Here is a 13,754-nt window from a genome sequence, read left to right on the forward strand (position 1 = left end):
CATGGGACCCAGCCATGGGGCAGAGCTGACTGGCTGAGGGGAGTGTGGAGCTGAGGGGACAAAGGAAGAGGGGTCACGGGAGGGGTGTGGGGTCCCAGAGTTGGGAGTCCACAAGCTAGCCCAAGTGGAGAGGAAGCAGGAGGGCGGGGAGTGGGAGCGACAAGGCCGAGGAAAGCTGTGGAAAGCAGAGAGAGCAGAGGGACATAGGAGAAGATTTCACAAGATTGGCAAGAGCCTCTACTGACTTTCCTCATGGCAGACGTTGGCTTTGGTTTGGTTTTGACTCTGGCAAACCCCCACAGATCCAGCTGCAGAGTCCGAGAAGCCGAGCTCGCTCTAGCTCCAGGCCGAGGGTCCTAGCTGTCTGAGGGGTCCTGTTGTGGCCCATCAGTCAGGGCTGCGGGTCTCCCTTGCTGCGCCCCTGTCTCCTCATAACCAGAATGACCAGAATTACCCCAGCCTTGAGACAGCCGGAGCTGGGCTGACTCCTGCAGGGCAAAGGCCACAGCCACAGAGACAAAGGGAGAGAACAGCGCCCAAGGCCCAGGGCGCTCGCTGGCGTGGCCAGGCCCCGAGCCCCGCTGCGCCCCCAACAGACTTGATGCCAGCCAGTTCCTGCTGCGTTTGCTCCAGTAAAGCGCTCCCTTGCTGGGCATTATTTTATTCTGTAAAAATAAGCCTCACTATAAAACAGAATGAAACCCACAAACCCAACCTCAAAACCTCTGGCACAACCAGACCCGCTCAGTGGATAACGTCCCCGCCGATGGGTCAGGCCCTTCAACTTATTGCTTCTGCCGCTTGTTTCTTGAGAACATGACTCCAATGAGGCACACGGCTGCCAAGCCCACTCCTGCGATGCCGGCCGCCATAACGGCATCTCTGACCTGCAAGAGAGAGGAGGGGAGGTCACACTCTGTCGGGCATCCGAGGACGGGCTGTCCGTTCAACAAGAACACTCAGTCCCAGGAGACTCACGGGCCCCTTGGCCCACCTGACAACTCAGGAGTCAACACATACTGGCAGGGAAATGGGGAGAAGAGGGCTGGATGGGGAAAGAACCCCTGGGTGGAGGCCGCTGGCCAGGGCTGTGCACGGGCCCAAGGCCAACTCGACCCACTTTGTGGGTGTTTTAAGCCCCTAAATCCCCAGAGGGTGGTTGTGCAAAGGACCAGGAGATGAAGGCCGGATGGCTGAGCTTCTGGCGGCCACCAGGCAGCCCTTGTGGCCAGTGGGAGGCGGTGCAGGAACGGCTCTCCACGACATGCCATGTCACACCTGTGCCCCCCGGGGAGCAAGGACCTCTCCTGTGTCACTTGTCTTGTTCCTCGCTGCCTCCCCCACACCCGGTTCCGCCAGGCACAAGAATGCTCTTTACCAGTTCTCAAAGAAATGACCCAACTTGGAGTAGGAGTGAGGCTCTACCTCACATTATTAGTATTTCTGACTGCATGGCTCATACCAGGAAAAAGAAGTGTTGCAAAAATAAGAGTAGAGCGTGCCTGGGTGGCTCAGTGGGTTAAGCCTCTGCCTTCGGCTCAGGTCATGATCTCAGGGTCCTGGGATTGAGTCCCGCATCGGGCTCTCTGCTCAGCAGGGAGCCTGCTTCCTCCTCTCTCTCTGCCTCTGCCTGCCTCTCTGCCTACATGTGATCGCTCTGTCAAATAAATAAATAAAATCTTAAAAAAAAAAAAAGAGTAGATTTAAGGGTAAAAAGTCCCAAGTCAAATTTCACTCCCCCACAAACCTGACAAAGAGTAAAGTAAGGCATTTGTTTTCGGTGTCATTTCACAAGGACCCACAGAACTCTAAATTCTAAGGCAGCAGTGAGAAAAGTTGAGAATCAACCCAAATTATAATGGGATCTTCGGGGAAGGTCAGCTACTGACAACACCAAGCAGCTCTGGAAACGGGACAGAGAAGGGGCTTCAGCTGGGTCCCTGGGACCCCCCACCCCCCACCCACCCACCCACCCAACTACAACAGAAGTTGGAAGTTGACTCCTGCAGAGGGAGAAACAGAAGACTTGGGGGCCTGGGAATTGAGAAATGCATGTGAGGATGGGGCCATCATGTCAAAAACAATGCTAATTGTGAGACTCTTGGCACTCCTACCCATCTCTGCTTCCAGAACACGACCTACCACAGAAGAGTCAGGAACACCTTCCTGGGGGATCTGACCTGCCCAAGTGGAAACAAAAGTTACTTGGGACACCTGGCTGGCTCAGGCAAGGGAGTGTGTGATTCTTGATCTTGGGTTCGTGGGTTTAAGTCCTTCCTTGGGTATAGCAATTACTCAAATAAATAAATAAAACTTAAAAGAAAGAAAGAAAAGATACCAATATCAAGGATTCCCAAACAAACTACCTACCCATATCGCCCAAGTGAAACTTAAAGTCAACAAGCCACTTGTCCCCTCCCAGTTCACTGGAAGCTTCCATTCAGCAGCAAACCCCCTTCATCATGAGCATGTCACCAAGATGTGCCAGAAAAGCCAGAAAAGCCAAAAACACAGATTCTCCCCTGGAACCTCCAGAAAAGAACAGAGCCCGGGGGCACCTTGATTTTAGCCCCGTGAAACCATTTTCAGACTTCTGACCTCTAGGACTGTGAGAAAATCACGTTGGGTTGTTTTTAGCCACTGAGTTTGTGGTCGCTTGCAACAGCAGCCATCGACAGCTCCTACGGAAACCAGCCCAGGGGAGAGCGGTGTGACTCACGAGCCTTGTGGTCCTGGATTCCAGGTACCATCTTTCTAACCTAAAGCCACTTCTGGCGGATGCAGTCCACCTAAATTAAGAGAAAGACAGGGAAATGAGAAATGAAGAGATCACGGACCTAGGAAAACCAATCCAAGAGAAAGGCAAAAGAAATCTGAAGAACAACGGAGAAGGGAAGTCGTGGGGTACAGCCGTGCAGTTAGCCGAGAGCCAGCCAGCGCGGACAGCAGAACGGCCATCTCAGGGACGGATGTGTCCAAGGAGAACAGCCTGGACCTCAGAGATTACTTGACGGGATTTCCCTTGTGGAAAACCGTACTGAGATCGGACAACGGGGACAAGGAAAACTGAGCAATGTAAGGAGATACTAATTACCTTCAAGAAAGAAAGAAACCCTTCCCCAGCCCCAAAAGGAAATTCGTAATATACCACAACACTGGGCTGTGAGTAAAATTTACATAAACATAAAACACTGAGTCGTAAGTAACTTAATAAAAATGTATAATATATGGGCGCCTGGTAGCTTGGTTGGTTAAGCATCTGCCTTTGGCTCAGGCCATGATCCCGGGGTCCTGGGATGGAGCCCCGCATCGGGCTCCCTGCTCAGCAGGGGGTCTGCTTCTCCCTCTCCCCCTCCCCCTCCCCCACTTATGCTCTCACTCTCTTTCTCTCAAATAAATAAATAAAATCATTTTTTTTAAAAAAGCTGGTAGTATACACATATTGTTTAGAAATTCAGAAATAGGTAAATGCCAAGCTAAAGGAGAAAATAATGGTGGCCTGGTGAGATGGGGAGGAGTAAAGAGGGGTTTTTTGAGAACTGGTTATCTTTTCAACTTATATGCTTGCATTACTTTGAAAATCGAAAACTTAAATTTTAAAAACTATTCCAGAAAAAAAAAATGTACAAAGAAATAGGAGCCTGCCTCGTCAGCCCAGAAACCTGATACAAAAGCTTTTTGCACCCTCCAACTTCAAATGCCAATGCCACATCTAAAAAAACCTGAAAGGTAAGAAGATGATGAGGAAACCATCCCACAGGGGAGGCAAAGACCACGGTGTTTTAGGAAGACGAGCAGGTGACTCGGAAAACATCCCAACACTTTAGTCTGTTGCCCTAACTTGCAGTCTGGCTGCAAGGCCGGTGTATCTGACCGCCCTGTCCCCTGCTTCTTTCCCAGTCTCTGAGCCACACTGTCCTTATGGCCCCCTTTCCAGCGCCTTCATGTTTCATCAGGTCCAGCAGCGACACTGAAGGGAACAGAACCCAGTGGAAACAGTTCAGATCAGCAAGAAACAGAGAAAAAGTTCGGCCTCTTCCTATTTCCAGCACTATCCGGGCACAGCTCTGGGGACACCAGACCCGGTGACAATGCAAAAAGAGAGTCTGCTCTCATGGCCACTGTCCCCAATGAAGGCCCGATGGCCCAAATCAGCAAAACCGTACTTTTTACCACACGAGGGCGTGAAAGAGGGTCACCAACATAGATCTAGAAATCTCACCCACGAGCCAAGCCAGGTGTTTAAGCAGAATCAAGAACATGCAAAGAGAAAGATGTTTAATCATGATTTTATGCCAACAAGTCCAGTGAGGACCATGTACCCCAAATCCCAGGAATAAAAAATATGAAAATACAAACTTTGTACACAAAACTAACACCCTTACCTGACACGGTGGGCACTGCCCTCGCTCCCCCAGGCACAGAACTTGCCTAGATTGTATGCATGTGGCTGCCGCAAACCCTGAATGACCGTTATAGAGAAGAATTTGGAGGTCTTCACGGGCTAAAAATAAATACATCTTGGCGCTGCCCCTAAGTGGGCCCCACGTGGCTGTGTGCGGTGACAGAAAACACACCAGTGTCCCTGAGATCACACGGTACCCAGAACTGAGGTTCCTGGCAGCCAGAGGCCAGGATGACAAGGTCTGTAAGAAGCTACAGACCCAAGATGTGACTGCGAGTCAGTCTTTAACCTTCACGGTAGAGGTCATCAGGCGTGGCTTTGTGGCAGCCGTAGCAGTTCTGGCGGGGGGGGGGGGCACATGAAAGCTCTCATTCCCAGTGTTTTCCTTGCTAAACGATTTGTCAGGGTGGGGGAAACAGTCTGCAGATAATGGAGGAGGAACAATGTGCCCCGGTTCTTTACAGAACCTCATGGAGGGAGAATGCATGAGACAGCGACTTCGACTTCGTACAAAAGGAACTTTGTCAAGGAAATCAACAACAGCTCGCTGTGAGCGTGCTCGGTGCGGAGGCAAAGAGTACAATCAAACTCAAGACAGGGGGCCCTGGTTAGTCCCAAGAGTGCACATTTTACGGGTGGGGTGTGGGGGGAACGTGCTGACTTCTCACGGGCCGGGCTGCTGGGGGAGCTGAATTACCGGAGCTCTGACCCCAAAAGGGCCGCAGGTGGGAGGCACAGGTCATAAAGCAGAATATTATGAAACACGAAAGCTGTCCTTCATTAGAAGTGCTAAGAAATCGGCCTTTTTTTTTTTTTAATGTGCATAAACAGGAATTCTACGAGACCACCGAAAATGAGCTGTTGATTCTCCGTGTTAAAGCCTCAGAATTGTTTTGGGAAAAGGAAACTTCTCATGTGCTTTCTTCACTTTGAGCAATGTTTAAGTGGGTAAAAGACAAACAGTGTTGTCCAAAACACAGGATTCTTCCCGGGCGGTGACTCACATCGTGGGTCATGGCGTACAACGGCGCCGGCCCACGGGGCCGACCTGCCCGTCTCCCCATCATGGTCCCTACCCTGAGCGTGGCCTCCTCTGCCTTCTAGGTGCCCGATGCCCATCCCCCGCCGGCTGACGGAACAGTCTGGCTCCTGGGATGGGGACGAGGCTGAGGACGCACCTGGTCACTGCGGGGGACTCCGTAGCGCAGCTCGTTCACGAAATGCTCGCAGTTCTCACAGGGCAGCGAATAGGGCAGCTCCTGCCCCACCAGCTCCTCCGCCCGCTGCACGATTTTGCTGGGAGGCAGCGGCGAGTACTTGTCGTCGTGTTTGTTATTGACCTGGTACTTGTCTCTGCCAACCACATCACACAGTAGTTCCTTCTTCACTACGGCCTTCTCGGTCAGGGTGGACATGATGCTAGCCGCACCAGCTCCCGCAACTTCGCCTAAGGATTCACAAAGAGGAAACAGAGGGATCCGTGCTGGGCAGGCCTGTAGGGGTCCTTCTACAGGCCCTTGGCACCGTCCACAAGAGCATGAGCAGAAGGGAAGGGAAAAGGGAGCAGGGTCAGTCGCAGGCTGTGTGGCTTTGGAGAAGGTGCTTGTGGTCTCTGGGCCCTGGCTTCCTAAACTGAAATGAGGAGCAGTAACGTTTCTAGAGAAGTGGACCTTCTACACCTGTGGCTCCTCTGCGGCCCTCTTGGTTATGCATCTATGGGCCGAGCACCCCTTCTCCCTGGGGAACAGATTATGAACCTTCTGTGATTCCATCAAGGTCATACTCCCTTGACAATACAAAGCTGATGACTGCAGAAAAGGGGGATGGATGAGGAGTTCCCACCCTTCTTGGAGCAGAGGGACCAAAGCCCCGCAGCAACTCCTAGAGGTCGGTCCCCAGGGAGACCCGGTAGGTGCACCCGGCACAGCCCTTACTGACGCTGAAAGGCTGGAAGGGGCTACCAAGCTCCAGAAATTAAACTCCCTATGGAACACTATTCTGCCATGAAAAAAGATCTTGCCTTTTGCGGCACCGTGAACGGACCTACAGGGTATTATGCTCAGCGAAATACATGAGACAGAGAAAGACGAATATTGTATGATTTCACTCATAAGCAGAATCTCAAAAATAGAACAAATGATTATAGAAATTAACAAAAGGCAGAAACAGAAAGAGAATGAACTGGTGGTTGGTTGCCAGAGGGGAAGGAGAGGGGAGATGGGCAAAACGGGCGAGGGGAAGTGGGAGGTCCAGGCTCCCAGGTACACGGGGCAGAAGTAAGTCACGATGATAAAGGGCACAAGCTCGGGGAATAGAGTCAACGGCTTGTACTACACTGTACAGGGACAGGTGGTAGCTACATTCGCGGTGAGAACAGCATACCGTATAGACCTGTCCAGTCACGGCCCCGTACACCTGTAACTAATGGAACATTGTGTGTCAACTCCATTTCAAGTAAAAAAATAGAAAACTCAAAAGAAAGGGAGTCTAGGGTCCATCCAAGGACCAGGATGGTGGGGAGGGGAGGCTGACATCAGCACAAGACCGGGCAGCCCTCCCGAGGCAGCCAACCTACACAGCTGGGGATGATGGCAAAAGAAGTGGGCTCCAGAGAGACCCACTGTCCCTCAAAGAGCCTCTGTGTCCCTGCTGGGATGGGATCTCCAAGGCCCTTTCCCACAGGGGAGGCGTCTTGTTAGGCAGGTCACAGACAGTCTTCCACGGGACACCACGGGACAGCCACAAGCAACGGCAGGAAGGGCTGCTCGGATTCCAGGTCTTTCCAAAGACGACTAGCCCCCTTTGCCCTGAGTAGATTCATGAGATTTTGGAAGAGGAGTTCAGGGGAGTTCGGACTTGCTACCAGCGGGGCGGGCGGCGTTTGAGGGAGCCACTGGAATAAAGAATAGAGCGGGTAGCATGCGGAGCTCTGAGTCTGGGGAGGGGGTCAGCCTGGGAATGGGACCAGGTGAGTTTCAGCCCCCAGGCAGGGAGCGCGGCAGGGCTGAGACACGGATGGGGTAAGCAGGGTGCCTGCAGCACAAAATTTAAGGAGGCTCCAACTCTCAGGGCCAGGCCCGTACAGAGTCAATCCCTAAGAGTGAGGCTTCCTTGAGCTTCGCGCTGTGGGTGCCACTCTGGTGGGAAGTTCCGTAGGGGAACTCTGGGTTTGGATTCTGGCCGTATCACCATATCACCGAGCGGTCCTGACCCTGACGTGCCACGTAACCTGGCTGAGCCAACACTGGCCACAATACAGACTTGGAAGCTTCATCTAGGTGTGATGGAAAAGCCAGGCAAGAATTTTAAGGCGTTTTCTTCCTGACTGGTCTTGGGTGAGTTCTGTCTCAGAGCTGGTGAGAAACACCCCCACACCCTGGTCATTGCCTTTTCCTCATCCCCCCAGGGATCTGCCCTATTAGCTTGGGGTGCTGTGATGGGAGAAATGGCAGGGTGAGATCTGGCGCTCCAGCGTGGCTAGGTACCAATAGCAAGATGTCTTCAGGAAATGCCAAAATTGAGCACCCTGCCCCCAAGTTCGAAGCCACAGCCATGAGGCTACATGTCCAGTTCAAAGGCATCAGCCTCTCGGACTACAAAAGAAAATACGTTGTGTTCTTCTTCTGCCCTCTTGATTTCTGCATTGTGTGCCCCATGGAGACCATTGCTGTCAGTGATTCAGAATTTAAGAAACTCAAGTGCCAAGTGGCTGCTTTGTCTGTGGATTCTCACGTCTGTCACCTGGCATGGATCGACACACCCAAGAAACGAGGAGGACTGGGGCCCATGAACATTCCCCTGGTATCAGACGCCACGTGGACCCTCACTCAGGACTGCAGAGTCTTAAAAGCTGCTGAAGGCACCTTGTTCAGGCGCTTCTTTACTATTGATGATACAGTTTCCTTTGGCAGATGACTGAGGATGACCCTCCCATCGGCCGCTCTGTGGGTGAGACTCTGAGACTACTTCGGGCCTTCCAGTTTACTGAGAAGCCGGGGAAAGGGCCCCCGGTTGGCTGGAAGCCTGGTAATGATACCATCAAGCCTGCCACGCAGAAGAGCAAAGAATAATTCTCCAAGCAGAAGCGAGCACTGGACTGTTTTAGGACCAGGCTGCCGTGGGCGGCCAGGAACACAAAATCTCTTCTGCATGTACTGTCATGCTGAAAACACGGGACTTTAGATCCAGTGCAGATGTGGTATGGGGCAGGACAGGCCTGTCCTGCAGGGGCTGGGGTGGCCAGCCTTCCCCCCTCTGCAGAGAATGGCCTGAACCGCGCTGTGGGATGTGAGAGAGCCAGAAGTGAGACACCAGTTTTGATCTTTTGTGGTTTCTGTTAAACTTGAGCAGAGGGGAAAAAGAAAAAAAAAAAAAAAGGAATTTAAAGGAGAGAAGTAACATAATCCAATTCATACTTTAGAACGATCGCACTGGCTGCCCAGGGGAGGAAGGGCAGAGCACGACCGGGCAAGAGGCAGAGAGAACAGCCGCAAGCTGCAAAGCTTCAGATGAGCAAGACAGTGCAGACGGTGAGAAGTGATCAGACCTGGAGTCTGTCTTGGAGAGGGAGGCAACCCGATTTCCTGTTGCATTAGATACGGGGTCAAAAAGATCGAGGAGGACACCTAAATCCTGGCCTCCAGCAGTTGGACAGCGTCATTCACAAGAGCCTTTCTTTCCGGGCATGTCAAGTTCAAGGTGCCAATCCAACACCCACGTGGAGATGCCACGTAGTCAAGAGGTTATACAACTCTGAAGCTGAGTGTGGAGGCCTATGCTGAGGGGGGCTTAGGAAACATCCACCAATGGAAAGTACTAGAAGCCAGGGGCCCGAGGAGATTCCCTGGGTAGAGTAAGGATGAGGGATATAAAGGAAGAGGAGGAGCCCACACAGGAGACGGAGAAGGAAGGCCCCAAGTGAGAGAGAAAGAAAGACAGGCTTCCGATGAAGATCAGAGAGAGGTCACTCGTGTCAGATGCTACTGAGAAGCCAAGTCAGCCTTGACCAGAAGACCAACCTTTGGCTTTGCCAAGATGTGGAGGGTCTTTTGGTAGCCTTGATAAGTGCTCCTTTGCTTATCAGTTCAGAGGGCTGGTGGAGGGACCCAAAGACAGAATGACAAGAGGAAGTGGATGATGGAAGATTCGCTCTACAGGAAATTAGCTAGAGAAGACATGAGACGTGAGGTCAAGAGGCTGTTCGTTCTGGAAGTTATTACAGCAGTTTCCATGCCAGTTGGAATAGCCGAGCAGAGAGGGGGACCAAGAGAATACAAGAGGTGAGGAATTTGAGGAGCAAAGGCCTCACGAAAGTCAGAGAGGGGGTCCAGGATCCACAAACATAGGTACAGAGGCTGGCTTTTTTTTTTTTTTTTTAAGATTTTTATTTGACACAGAGAGAGAGAAAGCACACAAGCAGGGGGAGCTACAAGCAGAGGAAGAGGGAGAAGCAGGGAGCCCAGATGTGGGGCTCAATCCCAGGGTCCCGGGAACATGACCTGAGCTGAAGGCAGATGCTTCCCCAACTGAGCCACCCAGGTGCCCCCAGAGGCTGGCTTTTTAAACAACAACAGGGACAATTTTTTTGTATCTTAACCAAAGAAAAGGCAGACTAGGAGGGTGCAGACCGTGGTGTGGTTCATTGGGCTGGGGAAGGTGCCACACGCTCTGGTTCCTTCTGATTCCTCTGTATGTACAGGGTGAGGCCTTCAGTTACGGATAAAGGGGTGGGCAAAAGACAAAGAATGTTCAAGAACGTCACAGCTACCATGTCCACAGCAGCCAAACACGGGAACCAGCCAGTGTCCTTCAGCAGAAGCATGTATAACAGGCTGCGGTATTTTCATATAACAGAAAACACACAGAATGCAAGAGAACTCCTCCTACCGCTCACAGACCGAGGACTCTCAGGGGCAAGGGAGGAAGCCAGACACAAAAAAAGCCCAAGCTTTGCGGCTCCTCCCACACGAAGGTGTAGAACAGACAAAACTAGTTCACATCAAGGGAAGCTCTCAGAGCGGTTGTCTGTCAGGAGGAGGAGGGTGGCTGCAGAGCCATGTGGGAGCCACGTAGGGTAGTGGAAATGTTCTAGATCTTGATCTGGGTCCCTGTCACATGGATGGAGGATTTATTTTTTAAATTCATTGACTATACACTTCACTATATTTTCACACTTTACTGTACTTATGTTATAACTCAGTTTAAGTTAAAAGTTTAAGAAAAGGGGGGCGCCTGGGTGGCTCAGTGGGTTGAGCATCTGCCTTCAGCTCAGGTCATGATCTCAGGGTCCTGGCACTGAGCCCCGCATCGGGCTCTCTGCTCAAAAGGGAGGCTGCTTTTCCCTCTCTCTCTGCCTACTTGTGATCTCTGTCTCTCAAGTAAATAAATAAAAAATCTTTAAAAGGAAAAAAAAGTTTAAGAAAAGGGGTGGGGGAATTCTCACAATGGTTCTCGTAGTGAAGCCCTATTAGCTTCGGTTTATAGATAAGGAAACCAAGACTGGAGAGTAGAAACTAGATTCCTCACCAACCCACATCCCAAAAGCCCATGCTCTCTCACGGAGTTTTACACTGAAGAGGTGAATAAGTTTAATTAAAACCCACAGTATTGGGGCGCCTGGGTGGCTCAGTGGGTTAAAGCCTCTGCCTTCGGCTTGGGTCATGATCCCAGGGTCCTGGGATCGAGTCCCGCATCGGGCTCTTTGCTCAGCAGGGAGACTGCTTCCTCCTCTCTCTCTGCCTGACTCTCTGCCTACTTGTGATCTCTGGCTGTCAAATAAATAAATATCTTTTAAAAAAAAACAAAAACCCACAGTATTTAAAACCGTCAAAACCAGAGCCATCCCCTTGGAAGCCCACCTCAGCCCCTGTAGGGTCCCTAGGGTTCCAAGGAGCAGAGTTTGAAAACTATTGCCCCATACCAACCCGCCTTCTTGCAGCCCTCAGGAACCAACCACCAGTCGGAGAGAGGTGGAGTTCCCTGTCACCCACAGCTGCCCCATCTCCCACTCCTCCCAGCCCAGCACGGCGGAGGCCCTCAGTGCCCTTACTTGGCGGGGCCAGGTGGACGACGTATCCATCGCCAACATAGATGGCCCAGTGTCTGTAGAAAGGGCGGAAGATCTCAATCAGGTCTCCAACCTTGGGCTCTGGCTGCAAAACCAAGAACAAGGCTGTTAGAGGTGGTGCGAGTGAGACCTTGGAACCAGGTGGCAGAGGCTGGGGTCCCTTGCCAGAGGCCGTCAGAGGGTGTCTCCCCGACGTTCCCCAGCTGGCCTAGGGCCTGACCAAGAATTGTCCTGTCTCTGGCCATAGTGTCCTCCTGGCTGCTCACCCGATGATGAGTGGCTGAGTGTGTGCGTGTGAGTATATGAGTAAAGGACACTCCTTCCTCCTGTGCACTAGACTCACACCAACGCTTCCGACACCAGGTCTGTGGTTTCTCCACACCACGCAATCTAGTCCTCGGTGGAAACGGACTGGATATCCTACAGTTTATCTCAATTCTGACGCTAACTGCCCAGACCTCACGCAGACCCCAGGGGTGAAGGGCTCAGTCCCACCAGACTGCCCCCCCCAAACTCAGCAGCAGCCACAAGTCCAGATTGTCCCCTGCGCTTCTGACTTACTAGCTGTAAATCAGGGGCTTCCATAACCTCCTCCTCTGCTAGAATGGCTCACAGGACTCAGGAAACTTAACTAGATCACCAGCTTGTTACAAAGAATACAACTCAGGAACAGCCAGAAGGCGGAGTGGCGGAGAGGCGGGGGAGGGGCACAGCCGCCACGCCCACTCCAGGGGGCCAGTCTCCCAGCACCTCTGTGTGTTCACCAACCCAGAAACTCCCCAACCCCTTCAGTTTTTACCGGGTCTGTGTTGCACAGGCAGGATTGATTACGTCATTGGTCCTAATGATTAACTCACCGTCCAGCCTCTCTCCTCCCAGCCCCGGAGATAGGGCTGAAATTTCCAGCCCTCTAATAGGTGTGTTCCTCATCTCCTCATTAGCATAAACTCAAGTAGGGTGAAGAGGATTTATGATGAATAACAGAAGACCCTCATCTCTTATCGCTTGGGAAATTACAAGGCTTGTAGAAGCCCAGTGCAGGGAATTGAGGGAAAAGACCAAAACTCTATCTCTTATTACTTCCCAAGCAGTGTGTGTAGGGATGAGTGTTGTGTGCGGGGGAAGGTGGGGAGCAGCAGCTAGGAGCCCTGTCCTGCTGGGGATCGGGGAGTACAGAGCAGAGCTGGAGAAAACCTCCAGAGGATCAAGATCACTTCCATTCAGCATTATTGAGGCGCCAACAACAGACACTGTGCTAAGTGCTGGGAGTGCGGGGCATTCGATTTGGACCAGAATCAGGGGTAACAAGCTTCTCTGGTCCAAGCCAATCTTAAATCTCTTTAATGAGCGAGGCAACTATCCCTTTAGAAGACCTAGAGAAGGATCCCCTCTGTCCTCTGGCCAAGTCTTCGGGAGTGGGCTCTGACCTGCTTGCTCCTTGAGGCCAGACCCGTAGGGATTTGCCTACATTCCACTGCCAAGCTCCGTGGACCTGACTGAGAAAGTCCATCAAGGATGCCCCAGGGAGGACTCACCCCTGCATGGCCTGCCTTAGGATAGAAACAAAGAAAGTGGGAAGAGCCAATCACAAACTCCACGAGGCCTATGAAGCAAGGTCAATAGCAGCGCATGTCCATTTATACAAACATTAAAACTGAAAATCTGTATTACATGTGGCAGGAAAAAAATCCTTTCACAGAAATGTTATGTATAAATCGGGTTCTCTTATGCAGTGATTGTAATTAGTCTGCCAAAAAGAAGGCACCCAAACCTTACGGAGAATCTATTTTGGAACAATAGACAATGGTCGCAATTTATGGATCCCACTTGCTTTCCAGAATAAAAGGAAAAAATATTGTTGGTAAGAATTAGGGAGCCTTCAGAAATCCCCCAAAGGGAATTTAACTGGTGAGGGAGGAGGGTTCCTCCATGAATAAGCAAAGACATAAAGACAAGGCAGGAATCCTGCCCGGGGGAAGGCCACGGATTCAAGAGGAGACAGTGTGGGCGCCTGGGTGACTCAGTTGGTTAAGCAACTGCCTTCAGCTCAAGTTGCAATCCCAGAGTCCTGGGATTGAGTCCCACATCAGGATCCTGGCTCCACGGGGAGTCTCTCTTTCCCTCTGACCTTCTTGCCTCTCATGTACTCCCTCACTGTCTCTCTCTCAAATAAATAAATAAAATCTTTAATAAAAACAAACAGGAGACAGTGTGAACACCAGTAATACAATGTCAAGGAATGAGCAGTCAGTGGTACACAGGCCCAAGGAACTCACTGTGCTC

The 13,754-nt window shown here is 51.5% G+C and overlaps 1 protein-coding gene and 1 pseudogene across 5 annotated transcripts in view; one reads left to right on the forward strand and one right to left on the reverse strand.

The window, feature by feature from the left end:
• Positions 1 to 616: 616 nt before the first annotated feature.
• LOC122913038 (phospholipase A and acyltransferase 3) overlaps positions 617 to 13,754 on the reverse strand; it is a 28,104-nt gene continuing 14,966 nt past the window's right edge. For 4 of the 5 annotated variants that reach the window (XM_044259523.1, XM_044259525.1, XM_044259524.1 and 1 more), the window contains exons 3-5: positions 11,454 to 11,556; positions 5,584 to 5,852; positions 617 to 887 (exon numbers count right to left, since the gene is read on the reverse strand). In XM_044259523.1, the coding sequence (XP_044115458.1) occupies positions 786 to 887; positions 5,584 to 5,852; positions 11,454 to 11,556 (474 nt within the window). In that variant the 3' untranslated portion in view covers positions 617 to 785. Of the gene's footprint in view, positions 888 to 5,583; positions 5,853 to 11,453; positions 11,557 to 12,032; positions 12,109 to 13,754 lie in introns of those variants that run through there. The other variant, XM_044259522.1, reaches the window with a different exon arrangement.
• Positions 7,901 to 8,571, forward strand: LOC122914640 (annotated as a pseudogene).

The sequence above is a fragment of the Neovison vison genome, chromosome 7 (assembly GCF_020171115.1).
Source record: "Neovison vison isolate M4711 chromosome 7, ASM_NN_V1, whole genome shotgun sequence".
In the NCBI taxonomy this organism is placed as follows: Eukaryota; Metazoa; Chordata; class Mammalia; order Carnivora; family Mustelidae; genus Neogale; species Neogale vison.